We start from the raw sequence: 17667 nt of genomic DNA, 5'->3' as shown, positions 1-17667 counted from the left end.
CTAATGCTGTTTATCCCATAGTTTTGGTTTTACCCAGAAATAGTATGTATGGAACAATTATCTTTCAACAATGCAAATCAAAAGTAATTGTGTAAATACGTACGAGGAATCTGACTCCTTTTGTTGCTCTCAATGTACATTCACAGAAAAAGACAAATACAAATTTGGATACTATGTCCAGCACATAATTAATCAAATTTGAGAAAATAAACTGTAGTCTAATTTTGTTCACCTCATTCATAAACAACAGAGGCAACAATTGAGTGCATCCTCTTTTCTTTTCTTTTTAACAGAGGCCCAAAACAGACCTGACAGGTTTATTAAGACAACATACAATCACTAACACACCCAACTATTTGCTCTGGCTTTCTTAATTGCATACTACTTGATGACTTAATTTATGACATATTATACTGTCACTTTTTATGACATATACGATACATTGTTTGACAATATATATTATAAATAACCTTGATCCTTATGTCACATCTCACAGGTGCTTCAACATTCCAGTTTTTCTTCACCTTGTTCATCATTTTGTTACTAATGATTTCATCTAATTGTTTTCTCTTCCGGTTTTAAATCAGGGCTTTTTGAAAAAAACAATGTATTGCAGACGCACCCAATTCCACCAATGCAGTTTTAAAAGATGGACTTGTTTAATGAGTACATGTTTGACACCATCAGGGGTGGGGGCACTCTGCCAGTCATTGTGAAGCAGGCAGAGGAAGATGCAGCAGGTTTGTTTTCTTTTTGAACAATATGCAAATTACCTTTAACTTTCCTAAAATAATCCCAATCCCTTCTTGCATTTACAGACATTATTTACATAACTAATAGGTTTTTGAGAATATCCTTTTTTACATTTTGCAATGATGATGGTTCTTTCTAGTGTATTCTCTTCAGAATCAGAATCAGAATCAGAAACCGTTTATTACCAGGAATGTTTGCACAGACGAGGAATTTAGTTGGGCGGAAGGTGCATACATTAGACATTAGACATTAGACGAGACAAACAACAATCAACGACAGCAACAGTGCAAAAAGTCTAAATAAGATAAGGATAAAGTGCTCAGACAACAGATAACATTAATGTAAGTGTATGTTAAAGTGACGTGTGTGTTTAAGTTAAAGTTTAGTGTATGTATTAAGTGTATTAAAGTTAAGTGTATGTGGCATGTTAAAGTGACGTGTGCGTTTAAGTTAAAGTTAAAGTTAAGTGTATGTGGCATGTTAAAGTGACGTGTGCGTTAAAGTTAAAGTTAAGTGTTTGTATTAAGTGTATTAAAGTTAAGTGTATGTGGCATGTTAAAGTGACGTGTGCGTTAAAGTAAAAGTTAAGTGTTTGTATTAAGTGTATTAAAGTTAAGTGTATGTGGCATGTTAAAGTGACGTGTGCGTTTAAGTTAAAGTTAAAGTTAAGTGTATGTGGCATGAGTGTTTAAATATGAATTGTGCAGTGGAGTGACCGGTGGGAGGAGAGAAAGGAATAAAAATAAAAATAAAAATAAATGGTCCGAAAGAATGGTCCGTGAATGAATAGTCCTGTGATCGAGTCAGTCAGTTTAATCAGTCGGTAGTTATTGTCTGTTAAATATGTTGGTAGGATGGCGGTTAAATGAGATAATAAAAGTGACTCACGGCACTCATCAGGCAGACTGATGGTTCTTCTCTTTTCTTGTGGATGTGAGACAGACGCATCCGCTCCCGCTGAGCTCAGGTTTATCACGTTGACCTGTGACACAGCCTCCAGGGGGGGGATGGAGAACTGGGGCACGTTCACTGAGACACTTCCCTGAGCCCCGCTGTCATTCATAAAGTTACTATGATGTCCGAGCCTAAAGCAGTAGGAAATAAAAAACAAAAGGCTCATTGTTTGCATCGTGCTGACATTTGATAGTCTGTGTAAATGTAAAGTAGTTGCAGTACCTGGTTCACTGCATTTTTCACAAACAGGAAGCTTGAAGGAACTTTGTGCAGTTGTGTTTGAATGACAAAGGAATGCACCTAGTCTGCATTTCAAGTATTTTTACTTTTTTTTTTTACCAGTTTTGTGTGTCATCCCATCTGGGCAGGCAGGAAGCAAAGTGGTAACACGGCTGAGGAAGGTACGTGTTGAGTGGACTGAGGTTGAACTGCCCTTCTCCTGCAGAGTGATAACACCGGACATCCATAGTACGATGAAGGTCTGTGGACACACAGTTTAAACGCATGATGAAGGCAGAAAACAGGCCAGAGAAGGAGGTTGCCAGCTCAAATAAATCATCCAACTGCTGCTAATGAAAGCGGTCCAAAGTGATGAAGCAGTCACTCAAGTACTGTAAGATTTCAGGTTCTTGTATTTTACGTAAACACTTTCTGGTATTCCAGTTAATATTCTAGTTCAGAGTGAAATATTACACTTTTTTTTACCTTTATCTGAAAGAAAAGTTACTTTACAGATTCAAAATGTACAGCATTGCTATAGATTGAAAAACTTAGCAGTATATTAAGTAGTTTAAAGTTGATTTACCTAGTTCAACTACAATATTAAAGTACTGCTTCCACATTTTACATTTGATCTAATAATCCAATTCGGAAAAGGACTATTCTGATGCATAATGGATATACTTTTAACACTACAAGTACATTTTGCAGATAATACTTCTGTACATTCAATTCAGGACTCTTAATTGTATTGTGGTATTTATACACCGTTGTATGGTTACTTTTACTTAAGTAAAAGATCATAAATCATCCTTTTTTTCTTCATCAAGTATACTGGATATTTACCATTTTTGCCCCTTTCGATGAAAATGAATGAAATATACTTAATACATGTTTTCTTACCGTAGTGGTTCATGTAGTGGTGAGGAGGCAGAAGCGGTCTGTGGTGTGGCCACTCATCAAAAGATCTTAGCGGCAAGGGAAGCTCAAGATCCGCCTCATCACTCTGAAGATGAGAATTGTGTTCATCCTCAGCCCTCAAAATAATAATAAAAGAAAAAAAATGATAAATTATTTAATCCTGAATCAATTCAGATTATATTCTTTTCCTAACTCCGATATGAGACTTTTTTCTGAGTCACCACGTTGTGTCTCTGTTTGCAGGCTCCACAGCTCCACACCGGTCAGCTCCACAGTCCCAACAGCCGCTCTCTCCTCTCGCGTCGCCCTCCCCGGTCTCTGCAAGACGAGGGCTATGATCGAGATGCATCATGGCAGAAGTAGCTCCTCTGTCTCCTTCACATATGAAATATTTGATTTTTCATTTCCAGTTGAATTCTTTCCACAATTGGCTATTGATTCCTTTATGACATTTGTTGCACAGATCTTCCCACGTTGAAATCATTTAACGTCTAGTTATCAAGAGATAAAGAACATACCACATGGAAACATAGTTTTACAAACCAGGAGTCTGAGAAGAAAAGAGTAACAATGACATACCTGTTCTCTGCTGGATTCTTTACACTCCTGCTTGTGCAGAGGCTTGTGTGTGCTCAGCCTGCTATATGCAAATTCCCCACTGCTCAGCTGCAACCAATCAGAGACGAGAACGCCGTGTTTGTGTTGCTCAGCCAGATTGTCCGGGAAAGATTATCTCAGGACACTTTGATACGTTAAAGCTATACTCTAAATGTCTAACAAGGCTATATTCAAACACAATTCCCCAAAACAGTCAATGTTTTAGTCAGAACAAAAAGTTCAAACAATTAAAAAACCTGAAAAGAAGATGTACAATGAAAACAAATTAAAAAGGTATTAAATAAAGATTGCTCAACTATCCTGTTGACTGATCTCAAATTACAGAGTGAACATGATTTGCACATTTCAGTCATGTTAACCTTGGGACAAGTATAGCCTGAGGGGAAAACCAAAGACTCACAGCTGACAGTCAGTCATTTCAGCGGCACCCATTTACACGACAGTGATGGATTTCAACTTTCCTCTGTTGCTGCATGTTCTTTGAGGAATGTTAGCGATCAGCTTTAAGATCTTACTCTCAAGTATTCAGTGCTAATTTTTTCAAAGGGGTGAGTACACAGGACGGTGGGGGCAAGATTGTTTATTTCAAAACCAAACCAAATGTGTACAAGTAACAGACAGACAATAAATAATGTAGAGACCAAAAACATGTTCTGTATATCTACTAAATCAGGGCAAACAAAGTGATACAAAAACAGTTTTTTGCTCACTGTTCCACCAGTAAAAAGCAACTTAAATACGCATAGAAATGCCGTATTGTCCTGGAATGCACACAGTGAGGAGTTTGACACTTGAGGATGAAAAAATGCCATCCAGAGCTGCAGATTTCCCTGGAGAAAAAAAAATCTTAATGACACATACGATTGGCTGAAATGTTTAGCAAAATAATATGTTTGGTCTCGTAAACATGTTATTTCCAGATACACATTATGGAGGGACAAACACAGATCACTTCCTTCATTCCCGTCAAGTGGCAGTTTGTTTGTTGTTTGGCTGCTGAAGCGAAAAGACACAAATTATTACACAGCCGGCTGCCATACAATAATGCAACACACATTTTAAAATATTGCCAGTATAATAAGCAATCAGCCGAACAATAGTCGCAATTGAAGAGGAAGTAAGCCTCCTTTACTCCTTACTACAAGACGCTGAACTAAAAGTCACTTTAAGCCGATCTAGAACTCATTGGCAGAAGCTGAAATGCGATGAATGCACTTAATATTAGTGCCGATGCCATACAAGTTTGGGTGGAAGAGTCCATGATGCACAAAGTTAGTGTGTAGAAAGCATGAAGGCATTCCCTTACATTATAATAATATTAATAAACATTAAAAGGCAAGAACAGGTGTTATATCACATCTAAGTTCCTTGAGAAGAGGAGAGCAGTATCCTTATATTCACCTTGTAAAAAAGGTCAGTGGACTCCGAGAAATATTTCTGAAATGCTTCGGTTCCCGATGTATTTAACTACTATTCCTACAATTATTATGTCACGATTATTTGTGAGCCTCACGTTTTTCTATGAGTCGGAAATAACTTTGACCTTGGAATAAAAAAAAAAATCCACACATTTCCAAAATATCAAAAGTAATATAAAATGAAACAAGAAAAAAAGAGATAAGTAGACAAGCAATTGTATTTACACTACATACAAGTTACACAACACGACTCATCTCGTTCATCCATGGCAGTCATCTTTGACTCCGCCGTCATCTCAGCGCTCCCTCCCGCCTCCCAAATATCGTTTGATTTGATAGTCAGTATGCCGTCGAAACAGCAGCTGTCCCAGTTTGTAAGAAGCTTGGAAGTCAAGAAGTCAGTCAATGAGCTTTGAATTGTTACAGCCACGGGATGAAAGAGATTAGGTGGAATTTGGCTCCCTCTGGTGGGAAACCGGTGAAATGACATGAGATGAGTGCAGCGGTGCTCAGAGATTATCCCCCGGCTGGTACTGAGGCTCAGTGGCAGTGAAGTAGTCCTCCAAAAAGGCCTGCAGGTACTCAAAGGTGGGCCTCTCCTCCGGGTCTTTCTTCCAGCACTGCACCATCAGCTCGTGCAGGGACGAGGGGCAGTCCTGCGGGCACGGCATCCGGTAGCCTCGATCCACCTGCTCCAGCACCTCGCGGTTGTTCATACCTGGAGAGAGGGACACGGAGACATAGAGGCAAATGTGGCTGAAAACTCATCTTTCTAATAAGAACCTCACATCCCTGTCTCACTTTAACTAACTGCCTTCTTCATGAGCCGTTTCATAAAAAAAAAAAAGGCATGTGACCAGAACAGTTCAAACTCCAATTTAGAGAGGAATGAAGACCAAAAATACAGCTGAAAGCTCTAAAAGCTAGTAAGTGGTAACAAACTGTATACTGTTCCAAATGGTCTACAATTAACTTCCATGCTAGGAGAATGTACTCAAAAAGACTCTAATTAGAAATATGTAAAGGCAGATTAAGACAATCATTTTGAGACGGACACCAATATCAATAGATCAGAGTTTTTTTTACAAATACATAACATAAACAAACCCACGGCTCCACCTGCCGTACAAAACCTGTACATGTATATGATATATGTACAAGTTATGTTTCAGTGTTTAATTTCTCTGAAACGTACTGCTTTATGGTTTATTCTATATTATTGTATTCTGTTTTTGTATTCGTGAGTTGCTTTTTGGAGCCAGACACAAAAGCATTTCACTACATGTTGTACTGTTTGATTGTGTCTGTGACAAATCAACATGATTTGATTTCATCGGTTAGGGCTCATTTTAGTACAAAACGTTTGGTGAAATGACACATTCTCAGCATTGCTCCACCCAACTAAACCTAACTAGAGTGCATGATTTTGTTGCTTAAAACAAGAGAAGTATATGAAAAAACTACTTATATACAGAAATAAAATTGGATTGGATTTCAAATAATTGAACTAGTGTATCTATAAATGTATCTTTTTCTGCTTTTCTGATATTCTGTAACTCATTTAAATGCCTTATACATGATGTCAAAATGTGTATAGCAGATGGACAAATTAATTTCACATGTTCACAGCCTTCTGGGAACATTTCTCTGCATAATGCACAATGTAATATACGTTATGCAACATGCCGCTCTTTTTTTAGCATCCAGAAGCATGGCTAGTGTCTCAGCAGACTCAAACACTCTCACGCACTCTGCATTAATCAAATATAAGCAATCCTCTGGAGTTGAGAGCTGATTATATAATCCACAGATCCACCGAGCTGCTCACTCACCTGGATAGGGCACTCTGCCCTTGGTCACCAGCTCCGTCAGCAGGATGCCAAACGACCACACGTCCGACTTGATGGTGAATTTCCCGTACAGAGCAGCCTCAGGAGCAGTCCACTTAATCGGAAACTTTGCACCTATAAAGAAATAAAAATGTGTGATTTTTAATTTTCAAATAAAGAGAAATAGAGCGACAGCATTTACCAAAAGCGAAGGAGTAATTAGGTCAGGCTGCTCTGTGTGAATGTTTTTCTTCATCTGTGAGATGAGGACGTAATAACGTCCCATCAGGGGAAAAAAGGAACAATTCCATTATCTCTCTCAGTGTCAGTTTGCACATGGCCCAAGATGAACAAGTAAATATTTAAATTGCTAACAAATGAGTGACTGAACATGTTGACAGCGTGATTAACGGAGTCTGGAAGTCCTCCTGCTGTTGTTCACGTCTGCCAGAAGAATCAGCGGAAAACAGTGTTCAAGTGTTTCAGGGCAGGGCCTCGTTCTTCCAATGAGATACACATTAACAGATGGATTTTTGGTATAGCATGTGCTCATCTGTCTTAAATCCTGCAGTGCACCCTTGTATAAGATATATACTGCATGTGCTTTGGTTTTCCACTGGTGTCACCAAGACATTCCTGCTCATTTTCTGTGCTTATTCTGAAAAGTACACGCGTGTGTGTGTGTAAAATGTATTTTAGAATTCAATAAATGGAATAAGTCGTCTGCCAGGCCACTAACTCATTCCTCTGACGTTGAGGTTTTCAGAAGGGGACAAAGAGAATACTCCAGAAACAGATACACAACTCACAAATTAATCTCTATTCCAGGAAAGTCCTGCAAAAAATACATACATTTCCAGACTGTCACCAATAGATTAAACGTGTTCTCTTAAAAAGGCAGCTGGCGGTTGCTGCAGCTGTTTGTAAATTCAAAATTAGTCAAGCTATAACGTAAGTTCTTCCGAAGCGGAAATTTACACATCACTAATTTTCCACACTAATGTAAATTGCTACACATCTAATAGTTTAATCACTCAATATTAAATGTTACACATGGTACTAAATTAACCAACTGGCAAAACTAATATTAGCTGTAGGCTTGATAATATATGAGTAAAAGAGGAGTTACATAATATGGTCGACAAATTTGTCGTGACACTTGATTAGAAGGGTACCGGCATCTGAATAACACCGGTTATATGCACTGGCGTTAGCCTACATTAGTTTATATTCTGGCACATTGGGACCATTAACAGTACGCTGACTTAGCTTTTAGCAGTATCCATGGATGTTCTGACAACTGTCACTGGCTTCCTTTGATAAGTAATATGTTCTGGATTTATGAATTCTAAGCAGATTTATATAGAGATATTCAGAATGGAGATAATGATATCCACATTGAATTTAATTGTGTATTATGTCTGTGTCAGATTTAGAGTTATGCCTCTTAAAAGGATTTGAATATGAATTGCATCAATCGAGTGCGATGGGTTTTAAAGTGCGTTAACTGCCACCATGCTAACCGCTAATGTCCTAAGACAAAATTATTTTATAAAAAAAGCCATACCTACATGGACAAAAGATTAGCAGTTCACTTTAATACATTGTTTGAAAGTGTTATTTTGGAAGTCATTTTACAGCGTGTGATGCTCCAGTGACTATTTACATTGTTGATTGCGTTTGATTGGACGCGCTGCAGATGTATCCCAGCAACCAAATTTAAACATTAGTCTTGACGAGCCCCATTTAGTAAATCACTCGTTTAAAACTGGCAAGTAGTTGTTTCGGAAAAACATGGGAAGGATTTTACACAAAAACTAAGATGAATTGACAACCCAATCCAGCAGTCGTACCTTGTCTCGCCGTGTACTCGTTGTCCTCGATGAGCCGGGCCAAACCGAAGTCCGCTATCTTACACACCAGACTTTCTCCGACCAGGATGTTGGCAGAGCGCAGGTCTCGGTGGATGTAGTTCATCCTCTCAATGTATGCCATGCCCGCTGCCACCTGGGGAATTTAGTTCAAATATTGTTCAGTGAACAGTGTCAAGGTGAATAAATCTGTGCTAAGCAAGATTTGTGCAAAGATTTACAACTGTTTTATGCTGCAGTAGAGAGGCTAATCTCTTCACTGAAAACCCAAAGATTTGTCATGTTTGCAAAAACAAGTAAACTCCAGCTTCAGGTTTGATTACTTATCGACTCACAGGAAGGGAAATAACTCAGTGATTGAGTGCTCCAATGGTAATTCTAAATCACAAAATGTAGATTATTTGTTGTCCATTTTGTCTTCTAACAGACCAGCAAACTGGTGAGTTTAAACTTCTGAAAGTTGCCTGATGAAACTGTAAACGTTGCTTAACATCAAGATGGAAATGGCTGTAAATGTGCAACACAGAGCGTAAACGAATAAATTGGAAACAGCTGGAGATGATTAAAGTGAATAAAGCTCTAAGGTCTCTCTCAGAGTGCTCTGGGAACAAATCCAGAGGATTCAGCATCAACCTTTGACATCACATTCAGCAGCGTACCTGAGCCGCCATGTCCACTAGATTTGGCAGTTTGAGGCTTCGTCCTTCTCCATCTTTCATGAATTCAAGCAAACTCCCTAAAAAACAGATAAAAAATGAGTTTGGTAATGTCTCATTTGGTCTTCAGCTGACAGATCTTTACTCAGATTTCAAAACCGAAGTACAGCATTGCAACTAATGTGACATACATTCTGGGATGCCTGCCACACGTTATGGCTCACACTTTTGCCATTAAATGGATCAGACGATCTCTTTATTTTTTTAACAAAATCCCTCTGTAAAGCCCAGGTTGTGTTTGTATAACTGTATTAAACTATATTCATGACAGTATAGTGCATGCGGCCATGTGATGAAGTAGGACACATAACTGTACTGTCCATGCAGATGCATAAATTATGGACATACCGTGTAGATGTGTGCACAAATGCATGTATGTAATATTCATGGTGTCTTTTTGAACTGTCAGTTTAAAATAGCATCTACCTTTGCACATGTACTCGGTGACGATATAGATGGGTTCTTCGGACACCACGGCATACAGCTGCACCAGCTTATCGTGCCGAAGCTTCTTCATGATCTGAGCCTCCTCCAGGAAGGACTCTGGGGACATGGTACCGGGCTTCAGAGTCTTCACCGCCACCTTGGTGGTGCCGTTCCACGTGCCTGACCAGAAAAAACATGTTTTTTTTTCAAGAGTTATTCTCTGGAGGTTATTTTCAACAAGAGATATTCAACATTTCATCAGTTATGCTTTTTTAATCGTATAGTTCAAATAAAGTAGAACACAGATAACCGACGACAAATAGTGACTGAAGGTCGGCCAAGTACAGACCTTAGTAAGGCATAGTGGGGGGAAACAGGGCAACAATCATTAAAATCTCATTAAAATCTATAAAAAATAATAAAGGTATCAATAGCATATCATATAAAAGACTAAATATGATCAGAGTTTATCCAATTTGGTTTGTTTCCTTCTTACATTCAATTTCACAAACATATTTTGAAAAAACATCGAAGAGTACGAATGAAAATACAAAAAAAAACAAAGAGATCATCGAGTAACATAATGATTGAAGACAAAAAAAGTTAATATAAATAATTTATTCTAGGATTTTACTCAATCCATGTTTTTGGAACCAACATGTTCAGACCACACGGAGGATTCACAACCTATTGTAGGACAAATTAGTCATCTGAACTAAAACAGCATGTGTCTGATGTCACTGAAGCCTAATTGGACATAACAAATACCATATACAAGTTTGAACTGGTCTTAAGGCCAGTACAGATCCTGAATCCAAGCTGAAATCATGCAATGTTCAAACATCTTATTCCAGTCCAAATGGACCCTGAGATTCAAGACATGAAAATGAAATGACTAAAAGCAAACACTCCTCCCTGTGGGCTACATTCACTGGGTGTTAGTTTAAAATGCTCCAACGCAGTACGTTTCGCAACACTGCCCACAGCTGTCCAAAGCTTTGTTTGTGCCAAAAGAGGACGCCAAAAAAGATACGCACCCATCCAGACCTCTCCAAACTGGCCGTTGCCGAGACGCTTGATGAGCTGCAGTGACTCCCGCGGGATCTCCCACACGTCTTTGGTTTTGACGGACAGGTCGGTCAGACGAGGCATGCCTTTGTGACACGGTACGATCAGCCGGCAGCACAGCCCCGCAGCCCTGGCTGGATCAAGCACGCATTTTACATATTAAATGATGGGAAAGTAGTACAAAACCATACGACATTGTAATATGAAGGGAGGGGAAAGCAGACGCAGATCTTTCATGACAAGTTTTTGCCCATTCCCAATAACTGTAGCAGAGTCTAACCAGAGTAGTGCTGCACCAGCTGCTGGAGCGTCTCAAACTGGGCCCTGGTGGTGATGTAGTAGCCTCCACTGTCCAGCTTGCGAATCTTGTAGTGTTTGACGTGGTCTCCCTTGACATCATCCCAGTCCTGGATGGAGAGGGAGTAGGCCCCTGGAACAGAGACAACCCAATGAGTACTGTTGTGCGCAAAATATTTAGGGCAATGAATATGGAGCAACTGTATAGTTAATAGCATCTCAAACTGAATTTTGAGATGCAATGTTGGTCTGATGATTTTATTCTAAGTTTGTCTATAAATAAAATTGCTTGTCAGCATGTTAGATGCAGAGCTCGGTCAGAGTACCTTTGGTTGTTTCGCTCTCACGGATGAGGAAAGTGCCTCTGGCGTTGCCGTTGGACAGCAGTTGCCTCTCTGCATCCTTTCGGCCTAATTTACCAAAATACCAGCTGCAGGGGAAAAAAGAAGGAATCAAACTATGGAGTGTAATATTCAGTATTATCATCTTTAAAATACTCTCTCTTAGTAGTCTCTTATTCTTACAGCACGTGCCCAAATATTTATGATATGCACTCTACTGATGAAGCTGCCATGTGTGCTCATATAGAAATAAAAGTTTTACTCACTCCTCAGCTTGGATTGAGTCCACCGGAGCAACATAATTACTGGGAATGTAACCAGTTCCACCAGTAGTGAGGGAACGAGCCTCCCACCAGTCGCCCTCGCTGAGGAGAGAAGGATATAGAGGGATGGAGGATAGAGGATGGAGGCAGTTTTGAATAAACAGAACAACCTTTTACACATTATGCACACAGGCACAAAAAAGCACTCAGTAGTAGATCAGATTTATTGTCTGTCTTGTCTCTGAGAGCTGAGTGGACAGCCCATAAAAACAAACTACAAAACAAGTGCGTGGGCCCCTGAAGCTTCAGTGAATCATCACCAACTGAAATCACATGTACAATAGTCATCCCTTATGAGTCAAAATGTTTCTTTAATAGTTTTGTTTTTCAGTATTATAAAAAAGAGAGAAAAATACTATTTGGGGTTGGTCAGGTTAAAAACGGGGTGGAGTTAAATCCAGATTTTTGTAAGGGTAAAAACACATCGGCATGGAAACAGTCTGTAACACAAATACCTCAAAACTATTTTATTCTCCTGTAAAAAGCATGGGGGAAATATACACAATAGCTGCAAAATCGTTGTAGTTTATATCAACTAACACAGAAAATGAAGAAAATTAAAATTTCCAGTAGGAATAAAATATAAGGATAGGCTCAAAACTATTTTACATGCAATTCATTTTGTGACACACCACATACGTATTGTGTAAAACTCACTATTACTACACAACAAAGCTAACAAGACATAGTTTATTTCTAAGATGCAAACTGTTGCGGAAGTGCTATATAGCCGGGTTTTAGCAAAGAGAAGAAGTGAGTATACGACTGTAAATGTGAGCGCTGGATCGTACTGCATGAGTAGTTTTAGAGTTTTCTTATAGTTTTGATATAAACATGTTACACATGGTTCCCATTGACTTCACTTCATAGAGACCTTTCACCGTTTTTTGATTCTCATTCACTGTGGAGGCATTCAAGAAAAACAAAGCTGTATTCAAGGATGTACGGTAACAGAGGGTGAGTAATCTATATACAATTGTCATTTTGTTGGTGAAGCATTCCTTTAAAACATGTAACATAGCCCTCCATAAGCCGGGTCAGGTCCATAACAAAAAGACCCGTTTCCTCTGTCATTTCAGCCCAAATGCAGCATTGAAACATTCCCGGAAATCACAACCGCCACCCTTAATGCCGTCATGCAGATGTTTCCACACTTACGTGCTGTTGAGAATCTGGAACCTCTCCCCCTTTCTGAAGCTGAGGTCATCCTCAGTCCTGGCTTCGTAGTCGTAAAGGGCCACAAACAGAGTCACCCCTGCAGCGAAACAAAAAGGGACATGTTGTGGTTAGAGTTAGTGAAGGTGAAGTGTATGGATGAGGTGTTATGTTGGGATTTTCACTGTGGTTTTATTGTTGGGTTAGTTTCATTTGTGTCAAACATGGGCTGCTTGATGGCAATATGAAATCACTGCTCTCTCCCTTTGTTTCTAGAATCCAATCTGCTTTTGTTTTATTTTCACCTAAAATGCTCACAATCTGCTGTATTTTGTTGTATGTAGATTTTAGACAGATCTTCCAAATCTTCCAGATATGTTTTTATGTTTTATTTTCAAATTAATTCACTTAAAGGCTAACAGAGAACCCTAAAAAAAGACTAAAGTTTCCATTTCATGATTTATATTACTATGTATTATTTCATAACTTACGTCTGTGAAACTGTAAATAATTGTTTTACATTATTTAGTAGGTGTAATGCATTTTTGGGGACTCCCCCGCTGTGTGTTAAATCACATTATTGTTATTTTTAGGTTATATTTACATTCATATTTAAAATCTGTACCTATCAACATTTTATATCAGCAATGCATCAAATGACTGAATGTAATGTGAAAGGAGATGCTCGTAGTAACAAAGTTATCACCCAACTATAGTTCACCTCCGCTCTGCAAAGTATTTTAGCATCTACGTATAAGCTGACTGTTTTGGTTATACAGCCTGCAACTTGTGCTTTGCTTCACTCTCACCACTGAGACTGTTTTCGGCAGCTGTTTTCAACGGGAGCTCAGATAACCGCCTGAACACTATGAACACTACCTGCTCAGCACCAAATGGCAAACAGACACAGTCAGTGACAAGCTGGTGAACATACTGGAGCATTGAACAGCTGAAGAGACTATCATGTCCCTTGGTAGTTGAGGGAGATGAAAACAGTGAAGAAGGAGAGAAAATATTGAATTTAAATTTTGTCAAAAAGATTCATTATTGCAGGTTTAACATGCAGATACAGAGAACTCCTTGAAGACACGGGAGCAGAAGCCCTGCTGGCTCTTTGTTGTGATCACATACAGGTGCTCTTTGGATCCTTGGTGTGCTGTGTTTATCCAATGCTGCGTTACACATTTGTCTGTCGCAATGTGTTCATTTTAAATATGTATTGTCATATCAAATAAAAGGCCTTGGGATATTTTTTATGGACACTTGCAGTTTCTATCTTCCACCCATGCCATGAGCCCTACACAGAACTCCTTGTTTTGCACACAAAAGAAGAAGTCTGACTTCAAGCCTTATCAGGCAGGAACAGTTAATGCTGCCTAACAGCAATCAGATGTATCTGATGTGATCTGGAACGACGGTGGAGTCCCCGTAGCTCTCAATAAGCCTGAGACGATAAAACTATTTAATTTTCTGATTTGATGAAACGTTCCTGGACAGTCAGAGCCACAGTGCTGCCATAACTTCCTGCTTCCCTGTCGGTGCAGTGACCTCTCAGGCACCTTACAATGACCCAAACTGCTCACTCTCACAGGGCGGGTCAGATGAGGTTTCTGCTCTACTTTGTCCTTGTTGGCTGTTGTTTGTCTCTTTACAGTCTCAGATGAGATTGTTGTTTACTGCTGCCCTACAGGAGTAATTTCTTATTCATACAAGTGTGATAGTGCTGACTTCACAGATGCAGCCTGATGAGTGTTTATTTGTGCTTGGGAAAGAAACCAAAAACCTAAGTAGTTTATATTAAAGCAAGAGATGCTGTTGATTTATGAATCACACATTATCTGTATCTTCAAGATCTTCAGTGAGGAACTTTGAAGTCCATTTCTTCACTATTCAGCACAATATCTGATCTTTCTGGTCGAGAAATGTGCTTCACAGAGCCCCGGCGATAATTTAGGTCACTTTGTTTTCTATTAACTTCCAGGCAGTTGACATACATCTTCTGCAGAAACATGAAACATGAATCACTTTGTTAAAAAAAATGTATGTTTCATCTAAGATTACAACCTTGATGGAGTTTATTTGAGAGTGAAAACTTGCTACAAGACAAATCATGTGTGCTGGTCGGTTAACATAGCAAACATTAGCCTTTTTACTGAATATTGGACAAAGGCCAGATGGTGAGTGGTCTTCAGAGAAGTTTACAGCTTTACAACTTAGACTGACATTTTATTTCCCTTTTAATTGCTCCGTTTGAAACCTGACCCCAATTCAATGACAGCAACATATTTCAGAATTACAATGTCACCCTGCCTTACAGGAACAGGTCGACATTTTGGGAAATAAGCGTATTTGCTTTATTTCAGAGAGTTAGAAGAGAAGTTCAAGCTTAGCTTAGCATGAAGACTAGAAACAAGGGGCAATAGCTGGCTGTGTCCAAAGTTATTTCACCCAAATAACTACATTTGTATAATTTTAAATGGAGAATTTTCCATTGTGGCAATATTGCCACGGGAAAAAGTATCACACATTTTTTTCTTTTAAAACAGCAACAGTCTTCAAAAACTTGGACCTGCCAACCCTTATTAGGGACACAACAGCTGCCTTGCATTTGAACCATGACATATGCTCCAGAGACGTATTTAAAAGAGCTCCCTTCAGCCTCACCTGTTCCGCCCCGCGACCGAAGCGTCCCAGACTGCGAGGACGTGTGGACTCCTCCGAACACGGTCACCCCCTGCGTGGCGCCGCTGTGGAAGTTGTTGTAGTTGGGGATGGTGTTGACCCCGAAGCTGGGGTAGTGCTGCGGCGTGGGGTCGGACCCATAGCGGTACCCCGAGTTGTGCGAGACGCTGGTCTCCCGGTCGTCAGTAAGTTTTGCTGCTTCTTTATCCTTACATTGGACACAGCCCATTCTCCACTTTCTGTGGGTGGAGAGAGAAAGAGGCAGAGATGAAATTAGTACGTGGGTGAAATAATAGCTGAAAAGCCGTCTCCATTGGGGAAATTATGATTCAATGCTCTATTATTTCAGCGCTCCCTCTGAGAGTTACAGAGCGCCTTCTTTCAATTAGGCTGAAATTAAACACGATACTTTAAACTCCATTACTAATCATACTTAGGAACACAATGTGACCGAGCTGCAGTGTATACTGTCGTGAATATGCACACAGATACTTCATGCTGAGACTGCTTTTAACTTTCTCAACACTAAAAAATAATTTAACAGCGCTACTTATCATGGTTTACTTTTCCGTCTTATTGCACGACCACACGCGCGAGAAGAATTTACACCCGGCCATTGCATTTACAAGCTGACATGCACTTTATTTTTGTTTTCTTTACGAGGAGCCACACACCCATCTACAGATGCATAGAGAGGCCCTTTACAGAAAACCGCTCCCTGGCTCTACACCGAGTCTCATAATGGGGACTGGCCTCACTGAAGTAAAGCTAAACCAGTTTCTGGGGGTGAGGCAATCTACTTTGCCAATTAAAAAAAGACCGTCTTTAAAAGACCCAGTTAAACTAAAGCCCATTTCGGCTCACCGTGCCCCCCTTTAAGCCCTGCAAGCTCATGAAGCCTCGGCCAGGAAGAGACCGCTGACGGCACTGTTGTCTTTCATCGGCACTACCGGCCAGCTGACTTTGGAGCCGGCTAATTGGAAACACACTTGTTTACAGTCGCTGTGGATGGAGAGAGGTGGTGCTAGGGGCAAACGCCAGTGCGGTAGGAGACGGAGGAGGAGGAAATATCGCATCACTCTCAACCTCAGTAAAAAGATTAACGTCCACATTAACAGTGCAGTCAGTTGACTCACAGATGGTGCCTCTTTTATGTCAAGAGAGATTTATATAACAAGAAGAATGACCATATTATAAAACGTGTTTTTGACAATGATAGAGCTGGAACAATTAGTCACAATTAGTCAGAAAATCAATAATAAGACATCAATTAATCATTTACTGGTTTCAGCTTCTTAAATGTCCTGGATTTATTAGTTTTTCAAGATAGTAAACCACATATTTGTGTGTTCGTTGGACTATTGGAGGGACATTTATAGATATCAAATGGGATCTGGTAACTTGTGATGAGCATTTTTAGCTATTTACTGTCATTTTATAGACCAAGAGACAATTCTAGAAAATTATCTTTTGTTAAGAAACTAGTTTGCAGGCAAACATGAGCTACTGAAGAACATCAGAGCTTAATGGTTACAAGGAAAGCTACAGATATGTGACAGAATGGCTTCAGGCCTGTTTTACATTTACCAGCCAGGAACCCAAATGCCTCCATCAGAAAAAAGTGCAAACAGATGCGTCACTTGCTGCATGCTGCGAGCACTGCAACAGGGTAACAGGCCAAGTTAAGTACAGTGTGTAGTTAAAGACCAAAATCTTGCATCATGATTACTATTGTTTTTCCACAGTACCTAATAGTAAAGACAAATATCTTTTTTTTTTAGTGCTCGCATATCATGTTAAAAAGGTCCCTGATGCTGTGTTATCATCAGTGGACTTTTTTTTGGCTTCAACAATAAGGAATAACTCATTTGTGATGCAGACAAGTATACCACACATCTCTACTGTGTTACCTGCAGCCAACAGGTCCCTGAAAGTATGGAATACATGCCAGAATTCACTTCCTCTGCAAAGCCTTTTCATATTCTCCAGTCTTATTTGCTCCATGCTGCTTGACTAACAGGAGAGCAGAGCCACTGCAGAGAAAAGGAGAATCACTGTGATCCATTACTGCCAATA

The 17667-nt window shown here is 39.6% G+C and overlaps 1 protein-coding gene across 4 annotated transcripts; it reads right to left on the bottom strand.

Annotated features, from left to right (window-relative positions):
• Positions 1-4029: 4029 nt before the first annotated feature.
• On the bottom strand, positions 4030-15820 carry fyna (FYN proto-oncogene, Src family tyrosine kinase a; the record flags this gene model as incomplete). 4 transcript variants are annotated; one of them, XM_079219655.1, is made up of 11 exons in its annotated part: positions 4030-5601; positions 6716-6847; positions 8566-8719; positions 9243-9319; positions 9726-9945; positions 10635-10927; positions 11074-11223; positions 11417-11520; positions 11698-11796; positions 12913-13009; positions 15574-15820. In XM_079219655.1, 11 exons carry the CDS (start codon positions 15818-15820, stop codon positions 5393-5395), a joined length of 1782 nt encoding a protein of 593 aa, XP_079075781.1. In that variant the 3' UTR covers positions 4030-5392. The 4 variants fall into 4 exon arrangements, with proteins under 4 accessions (XP_079075781.1, XP_079075782.1, XP_079075783.1 ...); XM_079219656.1 differs by having other exon boundaries at positions 10710-10927; XM_079219657.1 differs by having other exon boundaries at positions 9726-9905; positions 10763-10927.
• Between the last annotated feature and the right edge of the window lie 1847 nt (positions 15821-17667).

This window comes from Taurulus bubalis, assembly GCF_910589615.1.
Source record: "Taurulus bubalis genome assembly, chromosome: 1".
Classification (NCBI taxonomy): domain Eukaryota; kingdom Metazoa; phylum Chordata; class Actinopteri; order Perciformes; family Cottidae; genus Taurulus; species Taurulus bubalis.
The sequence above is the reverse complement of the archived record's forward strand: the minus strand, read 5'-3'. Positions and strand labels throughout refer to the sequence as shown.